Genomic DNA, 20,614 nt, shown 5'->3' with positions numbered 1-20,614 from the left:
CTTGTCCTCAGTTGTGGGAAGGTGATGGAGCAAACCTTTCTAGGTGACCAGTTGCGTGGACAAAAGGGAACGCCCCAAATGTTGTTTACACTGACACTAGCAAGGCTTCTGTTACAGTTTCCTATAGTACCCTTGAAGCCAAACTGGTGAGATGTGTCTAGAGTAGACAGACTACAAGATGGCTGGGAAGTTGGCCATCAACCAGCCTCAGAGTGGTGATCTGTGGTGCAGCAGGTGGCTGGTTGCTGGTGGTGTTCCTCAGGCTGATTCTGGGGTCATTACTACTCAACATCCGTGTTAACAGTTTGGACAGTAGGATGAAACACATGCTCGACTGCAGATGATGTCAAGATGGGGTAGCAATAAAGGCGGTAGAGGGCAGGGCTGCTGTTCAGAGGGACCTCAACAGGCTGAAGAAGTCATTTGATGGGAAAGTTTGGCAAAGGTTAATGACAAGTATCCCCTAAAGGGATGGAATAACCTGTAAAGCAGTACAGGCTGGACGAGACTGTCCAGAAAACAGAAAAGGACCAGGATCTTGTTGGACGGCAAGTACATGACCCAGCACTGTGCTTTGGCAGTATGAAATGACAACAATAGTTATGTTAGGTCCCAGGAAGGGACTCCTCCCCTTTATTTGGCATCACGTCTCCAGCGTTTTGGTTTTGGAAACCCCTGGACCAGACAGATGGGGGCAAACTGGAGCAAGCACAGCAGAGGCACCAAGCTGGTTGGGGCTGAATTGGGAGATGCTGGAGGAGGATGAGAGAGCTGGTCTGTGCTGCCAGGAGAGGGTGGTAAGGTGTACCATGGTGCTGGCTGCTGCGGCCAGCTGCTGGCTTTTGAGGGATGCAGTCAGGCTCTTCTGGGTGGTGTACAGCAGCAGCACAAGGGGCAGCGGTCAGCAGTTGCAGCAGGGGAAAATCTGACTAAACGGGGCAGGGGGGAGACGCGACACCATAAGGATAAACAGATAAACACTAGAAGAGAGGCAGGCCCAGGTGGGTTGTGGAATCAGTGTCCTTGGGGATGCTCAAAACCCAACTGGATATGGCTCTAAGCAACCTAATGTAATTGGCCCTGTTTCTCTTTTACATCTTTTGAAGTACCTATTGTGTTGCCAAAGAGGAAAATAGCAAATGAAGAATGACAGCTCAATTTAAAGCACTGTCTTGGACCGCATCATAGGCTTGGACTATTTGATTTTAAGTTCAATGTATTGTTTTTCAGTATTTAGGAGTTTGATACAGTTATTTTTAGGAACGAGATGACAGAAGCCCCTTTTTCAGTGAGATTATATTTAACGCAATGTTGAATGCTTTTAGCATTTAACTTTTTTCAGTGTTTTCCTTTTAAAAAAAAAAAAGTTGACATTTTGCCAAATCTCAACTTGTAACAGTATTGCCATGGTCATCACAGCGACCCTGAATGGAAGGGACCTTATTGGATTATGGGATTTGTAGTTGAGCTGTGAAGGCTGGGCTGTCAGGAAGAATTGGTGTATTATCCCTCCAGCCTACCACTCAAATTGACCAGTGACTGCAAGAACCACAGAAAACATTTAAAATAAACTAGATAATTATTCATAGCCACCACAGAGTTCTTTTTCAGTAGAGCTGCAGTTTAAGAAAAATTAAAAATTGGGATCTCTTAAGGGAAAACAATAAAGATTTAGGTTAATTATTTCATCTCTGAATGTATCCATTGACTAGATTTTAGAATAGTGAACTGTTGGGGTTTCCTCCCTAAATACAATCTTTTTAGACCTAAGCAAGTTTACTTGCTCTAGAAAGCACACATTCCTAAAAAAAAAAAACAAAGAAACAAAAAAAACCCACACCTGGATGCATCAGCAAACAGTTGATGTCAATTACTAAATATCTCTAAAAATCCCAGAGAATATCCAGAGTCCAGAAACCACCGGTAATGCCCTGTGTTAATAATGAGGCCACCTCATTGTTAATGTGGAGTTCTGCCTTTGGACTTCTTTATAGCGCTGCATCCTCTGTGGACACAGTAAAGGTCAGATTGGTGGTCCTCCTCTCCTTGAAAACTGTCTAATTTGATGAAAATTATATATGCAGATAACTGATTTAGTCTAAGTAATGCTAAAGATATGTATCCCGAGTCATATAATTTCTTTTTCTATTTCTGACCAGCGTATAAAATATACATGGTTTTCTCTTTCTTTACTACAATGCTTCAATTGTACCTTCATCTTCTGTAATACTAATAAATGAATATGCTTGGAAAAGGAAGGCATAAGAAAAGAAGAAGTCTCTAAAGAAAGTGGAAGAAAACATGTCTTGACATTCTGGAGTTCTTTCCAGGGAGGTTATGGACAGGGAGATGAACAATTTTATTAAATAATTCAAAAATATGAGATTTTTGCAGTCTGGGATTATCACACCTGGTCTCATCAAAAACACCGATTTCAACCTGTGTGTAGTTGCAGAACTGATGCAGTCAGCTGCTAGCAGTCACCAGGTGGTGATCTGCATGGTGGCACAAGGGATGAACTTCACATATGCTCAGAGGTGAAGACCATTTACTCTGTACAATCTCTGTTTATAAAGTTTTTCTCTTTTTGTCTGTAGGAAATTTTTACATTTGGCAGAATATTTGTTAATTTATTCTTTTCTGTCTTATATATGTCCTGTGATCGCACTGAAAGCTAACTAAGTACAGACATAAGTCAAGAACAGAAAGTTATTCATTTTGTCTCTATGGTATACAAATTTTGATTCGCTGGATAAAGGACTTTGTTGTTAGTCACTGGTTTTGGACTCAGCAGTGTCAAGAGGAACATTTTCTTGTGCTGTCCATTGCTATAGCAATGCAAAGCTGATAAAATTCATTCAGGAAGGGCCTTGGACCCTCCTCCAGTGGGGTCAGCACAGCCAGGTCCTCAGGTAAACAGCCAAGCTGCAGTTTTTCCTGCAGCTCTCACAGCAAAATTTGGCTGTAGAAGTCTGTGTGGGAAGGTCATACAAGCCTGCAGAAAGGTGGTTCTGAAGTTACCATCTGAAGTAACAAATATTAACATCAGGTTTCCCAAAATTATAGTACATAAATTTGGATAAAGGTATGCTCTTGAATTTCGTAGACATTTTTTTGCTTCTTAGTTTTGTAGCATGCAGGTAACGCTTTTTTTTTTTTTTTTTTTTTTTTTTTTTACAAAATTATAAGCTCTAAAGTTGAGTGTGGTCAATGAAATAAGCTGTCATCTACAGATAATTTTGCACATTTTTCTGGGTTTGAGTAGAAGAGAACAACTGCATATAAATAAATTGTTTTCACATTAAAGCTTTCAAGAATAAGCTATTTACTCAGTAAAATAAACATTCTTAAATCTTTGTAAGCATATTGTGAATCTAGGGAGAATCCTCATGGGAAAGGGCCCTGGCAAAGGAGTTTTATGTCTGGTTGGTCTTGATTGCAGTTGCAGAAATGAAGGTTTTTTGTTGTTACTTTGTTTGTGCCTAACAAGGAGAGGAAGAGGTGGGAGATACGTAACTGTTATCTGAAAGGTGATTAGAGAACAGTCCATTTAGATTTTGCAAGGTAGTTCAATGTCTTGGGAGGATTTTGGACCTTGAAATTTCATAAGGACTGTCTGTTCACAGAGAGGCAGATAATTACATCTGGTGAGTCTCGTCTGAAGACTATAGGCAGTACATTAGGAGAGGCTTAGGGAGTGATACCCCTAACTGTGGGAAACACATTGCTGTGGCTGGTGCTTTATTGGTAATGAGTGGTTGCAGTCTTTTGCTACAGAATCATTGGCATCATTATTTAGGCCTGTCTGGTGCAGCAATCATTACCAGTGAACGTTCACCTAGCCCCACATTCATTGTTTACGGTGAATAAAAAGGATGCAGAATCATGTCTTTTTGTGGGACGTTGTAATTCATGGCAGCGGTTTAGGAGTGGTGCTGAAAAAATCCTTTTGCTGTACCAGTAGTATGGTATGTTGGCAAGAGCTGATTTGTGGCTTTCTCACAAACGTTACAGTTTTGATAAATGTGATGTTTTACCATTATTTAAATTCCCTTTAACTTTTATAGAAATATTAGGTGGGTTGGCTCAATAGGAGAAATGGCTTTCTAGCACATCTCATTCATTTTAATTTGATGTAAATCTCTGATGACATTTTACAGGTCAGGTAAAATTACAAAGGAGACAAGACATTTATGCATAGGCAGTAAGAATTTGCTGTTTTAGGACGAACATAAGTATAAAAAGCTTTCCTAATTGGTTATCTAAACAACTGCCAGGTCTTACGTTAATTTTACACATAAGTTTATAACTGTATTTCAGGACCAAAAATGTAAATAATTCCAGGATTTATGAGAGACGATATATGTTTTCAAGCCTCTTCAGTGAGTGTGTAGTGCTTTTTAGTTATGTTGTATGGATGAACTTTGTTTTACTTGCTTCTCTGTGCAAGTACATTTTACTTTCACAGTAATCCTTTGCTTAAGATGACTGATTCTTATTTGCTTATTTTTCAGTGCAAGTGGTCCAGAAAAGGTTTCATTCGAACAAGGTGGTGTATTACTGATTGGTACGTTGCATCTTTAAATTATTTCTGATGATGTGTATTACGTGTATTTTTATTAGCAACTATTACAGAGAAGGTATTCATATACATAAAGAATTGATTAGTTCCAAAGCAGTTACTTGAGTTTATTGAGCACATAACGCTCAATAAGTTGTAATGATGCACAAGATGTGATTTGAATATTCATACGCATGTGCAATTAACACGGGAAAATTCAGGTCATAAGCAATCTCTTGATCAAGCATAATCAAAAAAGTCCGGTGTCTGTGACTAAGGAGACAGGTATGGAGTCACAGTGTGCCACCTAAAGGCATTCCCCAACCCCTCCCCATCACACCTGATACAGCCAGGGGTCTACAGCACATTGCATAAGTCAGACACTGGTCCTGGGTGGATGCAGCCCTCACTCCTGGGATTTGTGAGGAAAAATGTTGTTCTTTGTGAACTCTTTAAGCTGGCCATTTAAGGCCCCATCAAGTTTCCCCTGAAGTAAGTGGAGGGACCCTATCATTACAGAATGCAGCACTGTTACACCAGTTCTTACTATATTATTTTTACTGGAACAGAACTTTTTATCTCTCATATTCAGGTCAGGATTCCCATTTTAAATCTAAGGCATGGTCCTGTCCTCTGTGAGCTTGCTTATTTTCATCCCAGAGTAAAGTAAAGCACCTGGCAGCCCACCACTCACTAACCAGGTTTGGTGAAGGGGCAGCAGAGAGCTGGTAGCACACTTGTCGTCTTTGTGCTCATGCACTGCTTAGGAAGTGACTCATCAAACAAGTAGAATGTAACCTGTCTGTCATGAATACAGAGTCACATGTAAGATATGCTGTGAAAATCTGTGGAAGAAACAAATGGTTTTTGCTCTTAGAATTATCCATCAGCCTAAACAAACCATAAAGAGGTGAGGGTTGAGGGCAGCAGACAACTGTATGAATATAAATGTTGAACATCATTATGTTGTTGTACATTAGAAGACTTTGGAAGAAGCAGTACCAAGCAGTATTGACAGGAGGTGTTTTTCATGACTGAAGATATTTACTGTGTTTGAAAATACAGATTGTATTTTGTATTCTGTATTTAACAATAATAATAGTAGTAAAAGTATATGTCGGAGGGAGAAGTTCGTTGTACAAAACATTATATGTGAGAGAGCTTGAATATTTTCCTTGTCTTAATACAAGAAGAGTTCAATAAACCCACAGATAGTTCAGATTTCTCTAGCCCCACATGGAAATCTGACCATACCTTTTTACCATTTAGTCACAGTTTTGGTCTTTATTGCTTATTTTTGTTATAGTCACCATAAAACGTGTGACTGTACAACAGTTTTACATTCTTCCTGTAGTCATTTCATGTCTTAAAATCAGAAGTTTGATCTTAAAGTCTGATAAATGTTCATACAGCTTGACATGTGAGTGATTACTAGTGTTCTTGCTTGTTTGCATAAGCATGTTCATTACACTAAGCAAACAAATTATGAAAAATGAAAGAGCAGCAAATTTTTCTCCCTTTACAGACTTTGTTTTCACCCAGAAACCAGGCAGGCAGCTATTAAATAATTTAGGTTCTTGTTAATTTTTCTGGATCCATATGACACAGCATGTGATTCCACCAGTAAAGATCTGCAGAAGTAGGTAGCATCACAGAGTCATAAAACTATAAAATCATAGAATGGTTTGGATTGGAAGGGACCTTAAAGATCATCTAAAATCCAACCCCCTGCCATGGGCACAGACACCTGCCACTAGACCAGGTTGTCCAAAGCCCCCCCAGCCTGGCCTTGGGCACTGCCAGGCGTGGGTCACCCACAACTTCTCTGGGCAGCCTCTTCCAGTGCCTTACTACCCTCATAGTAAAGAATTTCTTCCGTACATCTAATCTAAATCTACCCTCTTTTAGTTTAAAGCCATTCCCCCTTGTCCTATCACCACACTCCCTGACAAAATGCCCCTCCCCAGCTTTCCTGTAGGCCCCCTCTAGGTACAGGAAGGCTTCTGTGAGATCTCCCCAGAGCCTTCCCTTCTTCAGGCTGACCAAACCCACCTGTCTTAGCCTGTCTTCATAGGTGCTCCAGCCCCTTGATCATCGTTGTGGCCCTCCTCTGGACTCGTTCTAGTAGGTCCATGTCCTTCTTGTCCTGGGGTCCCCAGAGCTGAATGCAAAGCTCCAGGTGGGGTCTCATGAGAGCAGAGCAGAGGGGGACAATCGCCTCCCTCACACTGCTGGCCACACTTCTTTCGATGCAGCCCAGGATATGCTTGGCTTTCTGGGCTCAAGTGCACATTGCCAGCTCATGTTGAGCTTCTTGTCAACCAACACCCCAAGGTCCTTCTCCTCAGGCCTGCTCTCAATCCCTTCCCATGTTTGTGCTTGGGACCTTGAACTTGTCCTTGTTGAACCTCATGAGGTTCGCACAGGCCCACCTCTCAAGCTTCTCCAGGTCCCTCCGCATGGCATCCTGTCCCTCCAGCATGTCAACTGTATCACACAGCTTGATGTCATTGGCAAACTTGCTGAGGGTGCACTCGATCGAACTGTCCACGTCACTGACACAGATGTGAAATAGTGCCCATACCAATACTGACCTCTGAGGAACACCACTCATTACTGATCTCCACTCGGACATTGAGCCATTGACCACAACTCTTTGAGTGCAACCATCCAGCCAATTCCTTACCCACCAAGTCATCCACCCATCAAATCCATGTCTCTCCAGTTTAGAGACTGGGATATCATGGGGGACAGTGCCGAATTCTTTGCTGAAGTCTAGGTCAACGATGTCAGTTGCTCTTCCCCTATCCACCAATGCTGTAACCCCGTCATAGAAGGCCACCAAATTTGTCAGGCATAATCTGCCCTTAGTGAAGTCATGTTGGCACAATTTGCTATTCTGGCCTATTGTCTTATATCATGAGAGTTTTCTCTCAGATATCTCTCTCCTATCCTCTTGGATTTCCTATTTGTAAGGAAAAAAAAAAGTTTTGAATTTAATTCTAGGCCTTTATGAAGGAAAAATCTCTTCAGGGATGGCTTTAAAAGAAATGTTTATTTGCGGATTGATACTGCAAAGGGGTAGTTCTTGGAAGGAGCAGTGTGTAGCTAGATGTTCAGATCAGAAAACATACTATGCTTACTTTTCACAAGGGTATGTTGCAAATTAAGAGTGGGGATTTTTCTCATCTATAATGAGGTGAGCTATGTTGGTAGTTTCCTGTATGGAATAGTCTATGATGGTGATCCACATGATCCAACAGTATCTCAAATGTTTCTAAGGGTAAGTTAAAGAGGCAAGTTACTGTGAGCAATTTCTGGAGAATGAAAGTGAAATATTATGGAAAATATATGGGTTTAGAAAATAAACCTAGTTAGATCTAAGTGTATAATATGTCTATTTCTGGTATGATAAGTGTTTAAACCCTGTCTATATGCATATACATATAAAATAAATAAGTGATTTATATAGAATCACAGGACCATTTAGGTTGGAAAAGACCCTTAAGATCATTGAGTCCAACCATCACCTAACACTACAAGTCCACCACTAAACCACATCCGAAAGCATCATAACAAAGTATTTTATTTTATTTTTATTTGAGGTGAGCAAAGTTCTGGCTGTTTTCATAATTATGACTTTTGATCTATACATTTCTGTGTGCTAATAGTTGAATAAAAATATATCCACAGGAATTGTTGTAAATGCTTCCATGTGAATCCTTGAAAGGAAGCTATTAATATTCCCTTCCTGGGAAAACATCATTATAGAATGTACCTCATGCCAAAAACAGAGGGTTTCCAAAACCACAAAAAGGTGACCTTAAAATATTTCAGAAAAAATGTCCTCTTTTTCCTCCTCTTCGATTTGGTGATCTGCCCCAGTTGAGGTCCTCCGTGAGTCCAGATTTTTCACATCCATTATTCTTCATTAGCTTATCTTTAGTGTAAACAAGGAGCTAAGAAATTCTCTAACAGGAATTTATGGGGCACTCTGAGATTTTATTTTAAGAAAAAAATAGAACACTGCATTTTTTAAACTATTTTGAATATAACCAGATTGGGGTTTTATTATTATTTTTAGTTTATTTCTATTCCAATAGCTCTTAGTCCTACTGTGTTAATGGGTACAAGATAGCACGCTGCATACATTACAGTCTAAGTACAGTTTGCATGTACAGTTTATATTTGCCAAAGATGATGGAGTAGAGAATACAGTTATCAAATGTAGGTATGGCGCCAATCTGAGAACATCTGCAGAGCTCAGAATCGGCAATCAAAGTTGTTTTCAGGTTTTAGATAAAGTAGGATTGCAAGCTTAAATTCAGGGAGGTGTAAAGCATTGCTCTTTGAAAGGAGAATTCAAAAGCATCAATACAATATTGGGAATAACTGACAGATTATCCATACAGTAGAAATAGATTAAGGGAACATAATTTGAATGTAGTTCATTATTATCTTACTGAGATGTGTTACAAGAAACATCAAGGGAAGGGCATGAATGGGTGAAGGTATGGTTATTATTTAATTCAGCTCCAGCAAGCCCTTCGATAGAGTATTCTGTCTTGTTTGGAATGCTGTGCATTAAGTAAGTTGGAAAAAGAACATTAGAGTCCAGAGTGGTGAAAGTATTTGAGTAGGAGTTGAAAAAATTGAGCTTGCCACATCTAGGAGACTAGTTGTTGTCTGTCTCCCGTGTGGAAATGGCAGATGGAAATCAGTGTCATTTGCAGGAAACCAGACAATATGATGAAAAATAAATTATGACAGGACAGGTAAGTTGTAGATGGAAGGTCCTTCATTAGCAAATTGTAAGAAGAAGCAGTTTTGGACAGATGGGGATGGGTTAGAGGACCCTTCACCTGTGACATGAGGTTTTTCCCATCCCACAGGAATTCTTTCTGTTCGTCTGTCAGGCAGACAAGAATGGACATCTCCAGCCATCATCTCCAGATCATGTTTTGTAGTTATGTACTAATTATATCTAAATACAAAGGTTAGTAGGACTACTTTAGCATAACCATGAGTTCATTCAGCAAGATACACTGTTGCCCATAGACAAGAAAAGAAAAAAAAAAAAAACACAAAACCACCAAGAATATCTTTGGAAGAAGCCTGGATGCCAGCTGCTTGGTGACCAGTGTGCCTTTATCATACGTTTGTTGATTTGACTGCCATTAACTGCTGTGTCCAAGTACAATTCCTCACTCCATCATTATCTGGGGAATTTCCCTGTGCAGCAGGGGGGTTCTGCTGGACACTGCTAGCTGACAAAATCTGTTCCCATGTTCTTGGTGGCAGGCTGCAAACTCCTTTTTGTACATAAGGTACGTTTGCCTTTTCTGTTCCTGTTTACCTCCATGCTGAATTGTCAAACAGGGAAGGTTTGTGCATGGGACTAGCAATGCAAAGTCTATAATTTAGTTCTTTGTTCAAATTCAAAATGTTTGCCTACTATAAAGGGAAAAACTGTTTTTCAAATCTGAAATCCTATGCAAGGTAATTCTGTCACATGGTGGAGCTGAGCTGTGATTCACCTCACACAAGGGACCGAAAGCTGAGGAAGTGGAACTTCACTAGCAGTAAGGCCAAAGGAGAGGGGAGACACTGAGAGGACATGCAGTGGATACTTCTGGGAAGAAAGGGCTTGAAATCTGTAAAAGGCTCTGGGCTAAGCCCAAATGGTGATCATCAGTGAAGGAGAAAAATGAGAACAGGAGGAGTGGTCAGGCACTGGAACAGGTTGCCCAGGGAGGTGGTGGAGTCACCATCTATGGGGGTGTTCAAGGAAAGGTTGGGCCTGGTACTTAGGGTCATGGGTTAGTGGGTGACATTGGAAGTAGGGAGATGGTTGAACCAGATGCTCTTGGAGGGCTTTTCCAACCTTTATGATTCTATGAACATGTATTTCATTGCTTTAGCTAGTACCATGTGTATCCTAAGGTGAAGAGCGCATGGTTTTGGAGCTCTTTGCAAAATTCGTTGGCATCCTTCTGCATTTACTATTCAAGACATGAGGTACCAAAGTGTGTGTGTGTGGGGGGGGGGGGTATATGCACAAAATACAGCACCTGGAAGAACAGTACTCGAATGAATTACATTTCTGTGGTGATCAGCATTGCTTCAAGGGTTCTCAGACAGGAAAAACAAGAAACAGTGTGCCTGTGAGGGGGAGCTGGCAGAGACTCTTTGTCCAACAGAGTACGTCTGAGCTCCCAGATACAGAGACAGTACTGAAGCACACTCAGACAGAGCGCTTAGGTTGGGTCTAGGCTGACCACCCCCATCCTGCCTAAAAATGTCAGCAAGACAGGACTTTTGTTAGAGCAATGGCAGTTTCATTTTGCCTCCATTCTTCCCGTAACTTTTTTTCTGATCTAAGTGCTGGCTACTTTTGACCAGCTACAACCAAATTTTATCAGCCTTTTTTCTGAATATGAGAATAAAGCATTTTAAAGGGCACAGGCGGAGGTCCACGAAAGTGGTCAAACACTGGAACAGGCTTCCTATCAAAGTGGTTGATGACCCATGCCCATCAGTGTTCAAGAGGCATTTGAATAATGCCCTCATTAACATGCTTTAATTTTTGGTTCTCCCTGAAGTGGTCAGGCAGTTGGACTTGATGGTCTTTGTAGGTCCCACTCAGCTGTACTGTTCTGTTCTATTCTATTCTAAAAAGTCTAGTTTCTTATAGCAGTCCTCCAGGATAGACTTATGTCTCTGGCATGTAATTTCAGTTTCTCTATAGTTTAAAAGATGTTTAAAGGAATTTATTCAGTTGTACTCAGGAAATAGCCCACACTTCTCTGACAAAATGCAATAATTACCATCAGTGTTCATGGAACCTACTCAAACTTTATATTTTTAAACACTAAGCAAAATTTCAGCACATCACAGTATTTTGCATGTAGGAGCTGACAGGGCATGACACGTTTTGAAAGTGCTGGAGGGGCCTCCTTTCCAAAACATAACATAGTCGGTACTATTCTGTAACTGTGTTTGGGAGCTTTGTAGGAACCAATGCAGGATGCAGGAATTTTTGCTTATACTAGTTTGTTTCGTGGGTGGTTCGTTTGGGCGGGGCAGGTGTTCTGAGGGGAGAGGAAGGCTGGGACTGTTGTTGCTTCATCTGTGGGCAGAGTATTCAAGGTTTTTTGGTTTCATTGTGACTCACCGTGGTCAATCACCAAAAGATCTTAATCGCAAAGCAGTGAGAAGGTGTAGTTTTTTAATAATACAGACTAGGTCTCTAGGACACAGAAGGCCAAAAGTAGAGCAAATGTAAAGCTGAATGCCAGCGTGAACATAGCAGCTGGATAGCTTTCTGTTTGCCACTCAGGTGGATCCTTTCAGTGAGCAGTGGAAAACCAAAGTTCAGAAGGACAGCTTGCCTTCCAAGTGACTGTTAGCCCACTAGAAGTGACACTTAGTATGTGATTAATGTAGTAAAAATCATAAACTCCTCTGTGTGGTCATGGTTATAACAGCAAAATCCTTCTATGTGAAGATTTTCTGCCACAGTGAAAAGTGGGAAACAACGAAATGAAAAAAAATATAGTTGCATACAGGTATGTTGTAAGGCCATTATCAGCCAAAATCAGCCAAGTGTTGTGCAGTCTTACAGCAAATTCCAGACCCTGTCTCAAAGAACTTAGTCTGTAATACTGGATGTGTAGTTACAAACATCTGTCACAACAAGTGGACAGGAAAACAGGGTGGACACGGTGATCAGAGGAAGTCATTTATCTTTTATGCAGAGGGGCAAAGGAAGGTATTTCTGTTTCACAGGAAGTTGGTTTCATTGATTAAGAAGGAAATTCACTAATACCCTTATTTCTTCTTTTCCCCCACTCAACCCCAAATCCATAGATCTTCCCTAGAAGCAACATGATTCTGTTCAGAAATCTCCTCTGTCAGACTTTGGCCATCCCACAAGGCAGATGCTGGGCATGGTAACAGCAGTCCTCGACTTCCACTTGCTCCTCCTGGAGGACAGGGGCTCCCAAAGCCGAGGCAGTGTTTCCCAGTCTGGTTTGTTTCCTCCCAGAACATGCTACCCGTAGCTGGTACAGGATGGCAATGCCATGGGCTTCTGGCTAAGCCAGCCCGCAGGCAGGTGAAGGGATTCACTGCAAAATAGCAAAGGATGAGTTAATACTCCTGTCTTTCAGGTTAAAAAGCAAAGCAGTAAAATTTTACAATTTTTACAGGTTTTCCAAGGTCAGATCCTCATCCTGCAAGCACAGTCTGAGATGGACATCCTTGTGTCCTTTTCTTAACTGGAAGTTGTGTGCAGATTGACCACTATTATCGTGGCATTCTCCATGCAGGGACAGAGAAAGAGTTACAGTTATGTGATTTAGCCTTTAATGTCGGTAAAACTATGCAGTCAATATCTCTTCATTTTGTTTATTAAAAGTTCACAGTTCTGCTAGGTGTTTAGCTACGAATTCTAAACGTGAAGTTGTTTGTTTAAACATTCAATTTTCATCTTTAATTGTTTTAGTGAGAGGGTACTGCTTAATTTATATGGATTGTAACAGTTGAATAGCTTTTCATTTTCATATTATACTTGTTTTAAGAGAAGCCTAGATTCAGTCTTACTTGTTGATGACTTAGCATAAGTTCGATGACAATTTTCTGGTGATGATAGCTTAATTTTCACAGTCCGTGTGAGTAAATACTAAGGTAACAGTAGCGAGAATATAAAAAGTGTTATCATGTTGAATGCTTTGGTGAATGCAATAAATGTTTTTTTCTTTTACCCTGAGTCATTTTTTTTTTTCCTTTTTTTTTTTGTCATAGTGCCTTTGACTTGGTAAACATTCATCTTTTCCATGATGCTTCCAATTTAATTGCTTGGGAAACAAGCCCATCGGTTTACTCAGGAATACGGCATAAGGCTCTTGGCTATGTACTTGAGAGGTATGTATTAGCCTTTACTAGCCTCTCTCAATCTTCTTTGTTCATAAACAGTTTATAAAATATGTTTCAAAAGACACACTCAGAATGTAGAGATTTTTATTCTGTGAACTGAAAATGGTCAGTCTTTACAAGAATTTTCTACACAGTACCAATTACAGATCAGTTTATAATACTTATTCTTTTAAGATAAATTACTGAGTTTGGATAATCTTTCTGAAGTCACCAAAACTTGTGAAGAAGTAGATTTATTTTTATAATATGTTAGTTAGCTTAGTTTCTTTTTAGTCTACATTGAGTCTAATACAGCTGACATTTGTGTTCTCAGTTAAGGAATAAAAGAATAAGATTCGATATTAGGAGGACTCTCTTCACTGAGAGGGTGGTCAGGCACTGGAACAGGCTCCCCAAGAAGGTGGTCACAGCATCAAGCTGCTGGAGCTCAAGAAGTGTTTGGACAATGCTCTCAGACGTATGGTCTGATTTTCAGGTGGTCCTTTGTTGAGCCAGGAGTTGGACTCAGAGATCCTTGTGGGTCCCTTCCGACTTGGGATATTCTTTGATTCTACAATTCTAACAGCTGTGGTTGGAAGGGACCTCTTTTGTCCATCCTGTTCAGAGCAGTGCTGGCTTTAACATCCAGTCAGGTTGTGCAGGGCTTACCCAGCTGAGCTTTGAATATCTCCACGTACAGAGATTTACACCTTCTTCGGGCCACTCCTTTACTGTGTTTGACCACCTTTTTTGTGTCTTTGTTTTCCCTAAAATCCAGTCAGAATTTCCTTCAATGCCATTTGTGTCCGTTGCCCCTCATCTTTTGGTGTACATTGCTGAGGAGAGTCTGGATCTGTCTCTTCTGTAACCATCAAATAGATAAAGCCAGCAACAAAATCCTCCCATAGACTTCTTTTCTGTAAACTGAACAAATCCAGCTCTTCCAGCATCACGGGCTCGGTCCCCCTCAACATTAAACCCTGTGGTGTTTCAATCTCAGTACCAGCTCAGTGCAGCAGGCAGCTAATCTTTTTAAAGTGACAAAACAGCGTTTGTATGCAGTCATCACTGTTATTAACAACATCACGGTCTATAAGAGTGTTACAGATTTGATTCATACGATGGGTGGTACAATACAGAGGATGGCATATTCAGTGGTCCCAAAAATACCCCAAAATTTACAGCTGCCCTATTTAGCAGTTATAAAGTCAGAAAAAAGGCCGCTTTCCGTGAGACAGAAAAAATGATTTCTGCATGGGCATACATGTATTGGTAATCTAAGCAGGTATTTCTCTTTCAAGATACTGCTTGACCTCGTGTTTGCCTGAGAAATGGAACTTTAAAGAAGCCATGGCATACATATAGCACATGCTGCCATGTGTATCTGTGGCATAAGATGATGCTTAAAACAAACCGCATAGGCAGGGAAAGATAAAGGCAGAGCAGTTTATGTGTATTTTTTTAAATGCACTCCTTGTATCTAAGTATTTAATTTTCTTTGAGTACATCTGAATGGTTTGTGGCATCTTTGGAAATTGTGTATCACCCTCTCGTCATCGTGCCTCGGCAGTGTACCTGTCTCCCTTCTCTTAGATTTTGCATCATCACCCCAGTGTATCTCCTCCTTTTACAGATGTATTTACATGAGAAAAAATGTTGCATTTTAACATGAGATTTAAAAACATTACATGCTCTGAGGATAACAAAGCAAGCAGTAGCTTCCAGCACATCCTAATTTGCTGACTGCTCTGAACATAGGGATTTGGATCTCTAAGAGTGAAAACTGTTACATGCTGGTTTGTCTGCACTAAGACTTCAGGATGCGCTGGTTGGTACGTGGAACTCTTGCTCCGACAGCTTGGCGTTGTGCGTGCTTGCTGCTCATCCCATGAAGCCCCGTTCCCTGGTGTCCCGAGGCAGCTGCCGCCCTTACGCCCAGCCCCGTGGCCCTTGCCCGAACAAGCCTGGTGCCTGCCTCCACGGCACAGAGCACCCCTGCACTGCCACTTCCCCCACGTTTTTTCTGGGGACTGCCCCAACCCCTGGCTCCCCCCGCATGGCGGGGCTGTCCCGGCAGAGGTGCTGCAGGTTGCTGGCAGCCTCCAAGAGCTCCCCGAGGCCAGGCCTGAGCGAGCAGCAGGGCTGCCGCCGCCCGTCCCTGAAGCACAGCCGTGCCTCCCAGCCCCACACACCTTGGGTTAGCAGAGGGAAGGAGAGCAGGTGAGAGTTGTTGCTCAACCTCAGTTAGACCGTGGCCAAGCGGGCTGAGATGAAGGACACGTTGACGTGCTCCATGCGTCTCTTCCTTCTCACGTTTGCCTGTAACCTTCCCTGCATGCAGTACCTGCAGCGTCTCCCCAGAGAGGGCTCCTCACCAACAAATTACAATTTACTCTTCTGGCTGTCTCTTGCAGCAGCCTAGAAATTAAGGCTGCTCCTGAACCAAAGTTACGCACTGAAAAACGTCTTTGTGCATGCAATGTTGTCATTTTTCAGCCTGGAGAAGAGGAGGCTCAGGGGGATCTTGTCAGTGTCTATAAATACCTGAAAGGAGGGTGCAAAGAGGACAGAGCCAGGCTCTTTTCGGTGGTTCCCAGTGCCAAGACAAGAGGCAATGGGCACAAACTGGAGCACAAGAGGTTCCATCTAAACAGCAGGAAACTTCTGTGCTGTGCAGATGACAGAGCTCTTGCACAGGTTGCCCAGAGAGGATGTGGAGCCTCCTCCCCAAGGAGGAAACTCAAAAGCTGCCTGGGCACGAACCTGGGCAACCTCTGGATGTCCCTGCTGGAGCGGGGGTTGGACCAGGTGACCTTCAGGGGTCCCTTCCTACCTCAACCATTCTGTGAATCTTGGATTCACTATCTAAATTTTCAGTGAAAAACATTCTGAAATGTAGTATGGGGTATAAATACCTTTTCAATCACTTTCTATCCAAAGTTTTACTTCTTTCCAGAAGTCTTGTCTTAGGATGATACTTAAACAAAAGATACTGTTTTTTTCCCCTATATATGTGCTTTTCCTGTGTACCCCAGCAGAGGGCTAAGTAGGAATTTCTCCAAAATAGACATTTATTTTCACTTTGGGGGGATAATACAAGGATGAAGAGGAATAATCCAGTATGTCTGGTCTTGTATCTGTTTTTCTGTGATACCACGTGTAAAAGCTGTTCAAATCATCAGAAAACACTAGGCTCTGGGAAGGTTTGTAAATAGGTGGCAAGCAGTAGTTTACAATAAAAGATCTTTTATTTAGAGGACAAAGCCACAGTTAGTTCAGGTTCTACTTTCAGTAGTTTGGGAGATTTGTGTGTTCTGTTACATACATCAGTGTGAAAAAGGCCTATCTTTTTTTTTTTTAACCTCCATTGGTCTCCTCTCCTTTTCTTACGCTTTGCACTAGGGAACTTTAGCAAACCTGTATAAACCTTTTGCATTATTTATTGTACACTTGTTGACAGCATACAGTGTGCTTCATTAGCTAATTTTGGCTTTGGACCTCCCACGATGCCCTGGCAGGGGTAAGGTAATACGACTGTAGTATTAGTGTCAGCTGTGGGTCAAAGATGTCATGATGGTATATCACTAAAATGTGACACTGCCAAAAACTGCCCCAACTCCCCTGTCCTTAGAAAAGAAAACCTTCAATTTTAGGTTGCACACTAGTACTGTGAGTTTGCATTCAGATGAATTGTTCATTTTGAGAGAGCAGCCAGCCGCAGATCCGGACCTCCATAGTGAAATGATGGGCTGACTCGCACAAAAGGGGAGTTCTGTAAGAGCAGTGAATAATGGGAAACCCCTTTCATCGGCATTGCTAACCTTTTGGCAGCCACCAGCAAACTCTATTCTGATCTGCTGATTGGGGAGGACAATACGCTGAAGCTCACTTTGAATGCATGCTACCACCAACAGTGTCCCCATTCAGAGGGTTTTGGGAACCATCTTTGACCATTGTCTGCCATCACTCCTTCAGACAGTAGGAAAAGGGAAAGTGAGAACGTCTATAGGGGGAAAAGTACTTCTTTTCTTGGCTTTAATCTCTTTTTAAAGCTTCATAGATCTACATTTCCAGCTGAGCTACTGGAGCTATGCAGTGTCAGATAAATATTGAAGAGAGAGGTTTCAAGCTGAGCTTTTAAATCCCCTTATCTGCATGAACTAATAATGCAGATTTAGTGCTGTTAAAAACAGAGACTGATAAGTCTTTTCCTTTAAAGCCTTTAAACTGCTAAAGAGCATTTAACAGCGATGCAGTTCAAACCCAGAGAACAATACTGAGAAGGAAAACAGTTTAATGAGCTAAACCTTCACTGAATGAAGCAGAAACACCTTCTCACAGTTGATTTAGGTCACTGTGGGAGTAAGTGAAAGCGCGGTTCTGTTAACTCTGCATCTTCATAAACATGAATTAAGTACAGCCTTTTCATGTAAGGTAAAAGCTATCACAGGACTTTGAAACACAAAAACCAGGAAAGTTTGCAAATACAGCTTGAATGAATTAGCTTAACTATTAAAATCAGAGAAGTCGGTTTCCCAAAATTATTTTAACACGTATTGTAACACAAGGTTTTAGCACATAAGCATGAAGCGTCTCAGTATATCTAAATTACTGAGAAGGGGAAGTGTTAGAGGGAAAAAAAAAAGACAAAAGGGAATAGGTGCTGAGTGAATGTTTTAAAGTTGTCTTTAGAAGTTTCCTCCTGAGTGAATCTATTAATAATCATAATAACATATTTTGAGAGTGGAAAGGTTTAATCTTGCAATGGTGTTATGAAGTGATTTACTTTTAAAATTAGCTTTTTTGAAATTAGAAAATGAATAATACAGCAAGGAGAATGTTTTTAGAGACAACTAGCTGGTGTACGCTGGGCCAGATTGTTTTTATCATTTGCCATTTAGCAAATGTGAAGAAAATATGGTGATAAATAGATTCTTTAATAGAGCTAGAATTACATCAGTGATGAGCAAATGTTTATTTGTTTATTTACAAATACATACAGAGTGTATATGTATAAAATTGGTCTCTGTAATGAGTCGATTCTATTGTAAACCCAAACTAAATTCCCAGAAGTCAATTACATTGTTCCAGATACAAATGCAGTCAAATCTGAAGTTGCTTTATAAATCAGAATAAGAACACCCATGGTGTATTTTCTAGGGCAAAAAGAAATTCTTCCAGACCCGTTTTGGTTAATTCACATGTACAGGTAGCCCTATTTGCATCATACTTGCATCTTTTTTTTTCTAAAGGTGGAAAGTTTAAGCTATATAAGAGATTAAGAAAGGAAATTATTCTATGTTTTACTTCAGACTTCCATACATCTGCTGTAATTAATGCTTGTGCATGTGTATACTAACTAATCGTATTGCTGTATTAGTCATGTACTTTAGATCCTTGCTAGGGAAAAATGTCTGCTGAATTTACAAATTGAGTAGAAACCATAGGATAGTGTCCTTTAAAAGTATTAGAAAAGAGAATGCTAGGAACAGGGATGTGAGATATTAGCCTGATACTGTGGTTCTTGTTGTGCCAGCCATTTAAACTTCCTGAAATTATCTAGAGCATTCAGATCCATAAAATGAATGTTTTTTTTCCTTCTTTTTTTTTTTTTTTTTTAAGAAAGTGACAGTGCTCTTCTGTTTTCCTATTGAAATGTTCCCTGGCCTAGTTCAACAGAAACATTTTTACATTACAACTGTGAAATCTTGGCATAAAGCTCCCCTTTGTGCCCTTCATTATTTTCTCACAAATATAGTCCATTGTCACATAGCTGAAGTTAATTTGATCAACATTGGGACATTTAACTTTTATGTCCGGTCAAAGGAGCTGTTTCATGCTCATTTTGGGTATTCAAAAGAAATGATTGCCAGAAAAATAATGTTACTATTAACAATTCAGAGCAATTAGTTTCCCAGGGAGAGGCGATGTGATGCACCGGCTCCACACAACTATTCTTTGTCATTTTATGGATGCTCATCAGTCAACTGTCACATCTTCTCAAAGACCCCTCCAATCTAAATGTTTCTTTTTGGGCTTTTCCCAGAACTAGCAGCTGAATGAGCAAAAGAAAAGCCACTTAGTTTCTAGGCAAAGGAAAACTTCACTCTAAAGATCTGGGTCATTTGAGAAGATTCTAGGAGTAGCCTGCTTTTTTTTTTTTTTTCAACGGTGATTTTAATGTCAAGTGAAAACTCTCTGTAATCATGTGTCTTCAAACATTTAGTGATTTTTTTTATGTATTCAGAAAGAATGCACTCCCAGGGCAAATAAACCTTCTATCCAAATGTCTTCTAACAAAGGTTTAAAACCCTAGATCACATTCAGAAAGACAGCTTTTCATTAAACACCCTGAGGCTCATCTCATTAATATTTAATCATTCCCCCCCCCCTTAAAGTAAGGTTAAGTGCTCTCAAAATTAACGTGTTTGTATAATATGCTCGTTAAAGAGCAAATCCAGCAAAATTATCTTGTTACTTTCAGCCTGTCAAATAAAGTCGAAGACACTTTTTCCTTGCTTGTTTTTCTATTGGTTCGAACTTTTGCTCGTTTGACATGGTTGTCAAAAAATTAACTCATGTCCTTCCTGTTTACGCAAACACCTTTAGAATTTGATTTAGATTATATTTTTAGCAGAAAAATGATTTTCTATTTGTATGAATTGTAACAAAAAATATACATGATTATAATTTTAAGGACATGCTAAACATTTACACACTACATGAATGATGATTTTTGGTAGTCCTAGCTGGCAAGTTTACCTTCATTCACTTATTTTCTGTGTTTGGGGCTTTTTTTTTTTTCCTATTAATAACTGAACAGGTCCAAGGGTTAGATTATCAGGACTATTATAACAAGCCTTTCTGGTGTCTGTTATTCATATTGTAAATAAAAGATCTCTTTTTTTCTCTCATGTCAAACATCCATCTGTACACGCAGAAACTGGTTTGCAAGCAAAGATCCAATTGGAGAATTAACAATCCAAAATCCAGAACTTTAATAACTTCCAGGTGCTCAGAAACATGTCACTTAAAGAAAAAAATGTGTGGATATGCTAAGTCACACTTCAATTTGCCTACCTAATGTGAACAGAATTGTGTCTCTTTCAAAAGAGATTTAAAAAATGTAAAGCACTG

At 40.4% G+C, this 20,614-nt stretch overlaps 1 protein-coding gene across 3 annotated transcripts in view; it reads left to right on the top strand.

Moving 5' to 3' along the window:
- INPP5A (inositol polyphosphate-5-phosphatase A) overlaps nucleotides 1–20,614 on the top strand; it is a 253,101-nt gene that overhangs the window by 146,285 nt on the left and 86,202 nt on the right. For all 3 annotated transcript variants that reach the window (XM_067000742.1, XM_067000743.1, XM_067000744.1), the window contains exons 7-8: nucleotides 4,515–4,567; nucleotides 13,367–13,486. In XM_067000742.1, coding sequence (XP_066856843.1) covers nucleotides 4,515–4,567; nucleotides 13,367–13,486 — 173 coding nt within the window. The remainder of the gene's footprint in view (nucleotides 1–4,514; nucleotides 4,568–13,366; nucleotides 13,487–20,614) is intronic.

This window comes from Anser cygnoides, chromosome 7 (genome assembly GCF_040182565.1).
Source record: "Anser cygnoides isolate HZ-2024a breed goose chromosome 7, Taihu_goose_T2T_genome, whole genome shotgun sequence".
Taxonomy (NCBI): Eukaryota; Metazoa; Chordata; class Aves; order Anseriformes; family Anatidae; genus Anser; species Anser cygnoides.
The sequence above is the reverse complement of the archived record's forward strand: the minus strand, read 5'-3'. Positions and strand labels throughout refer to the sequence as shown.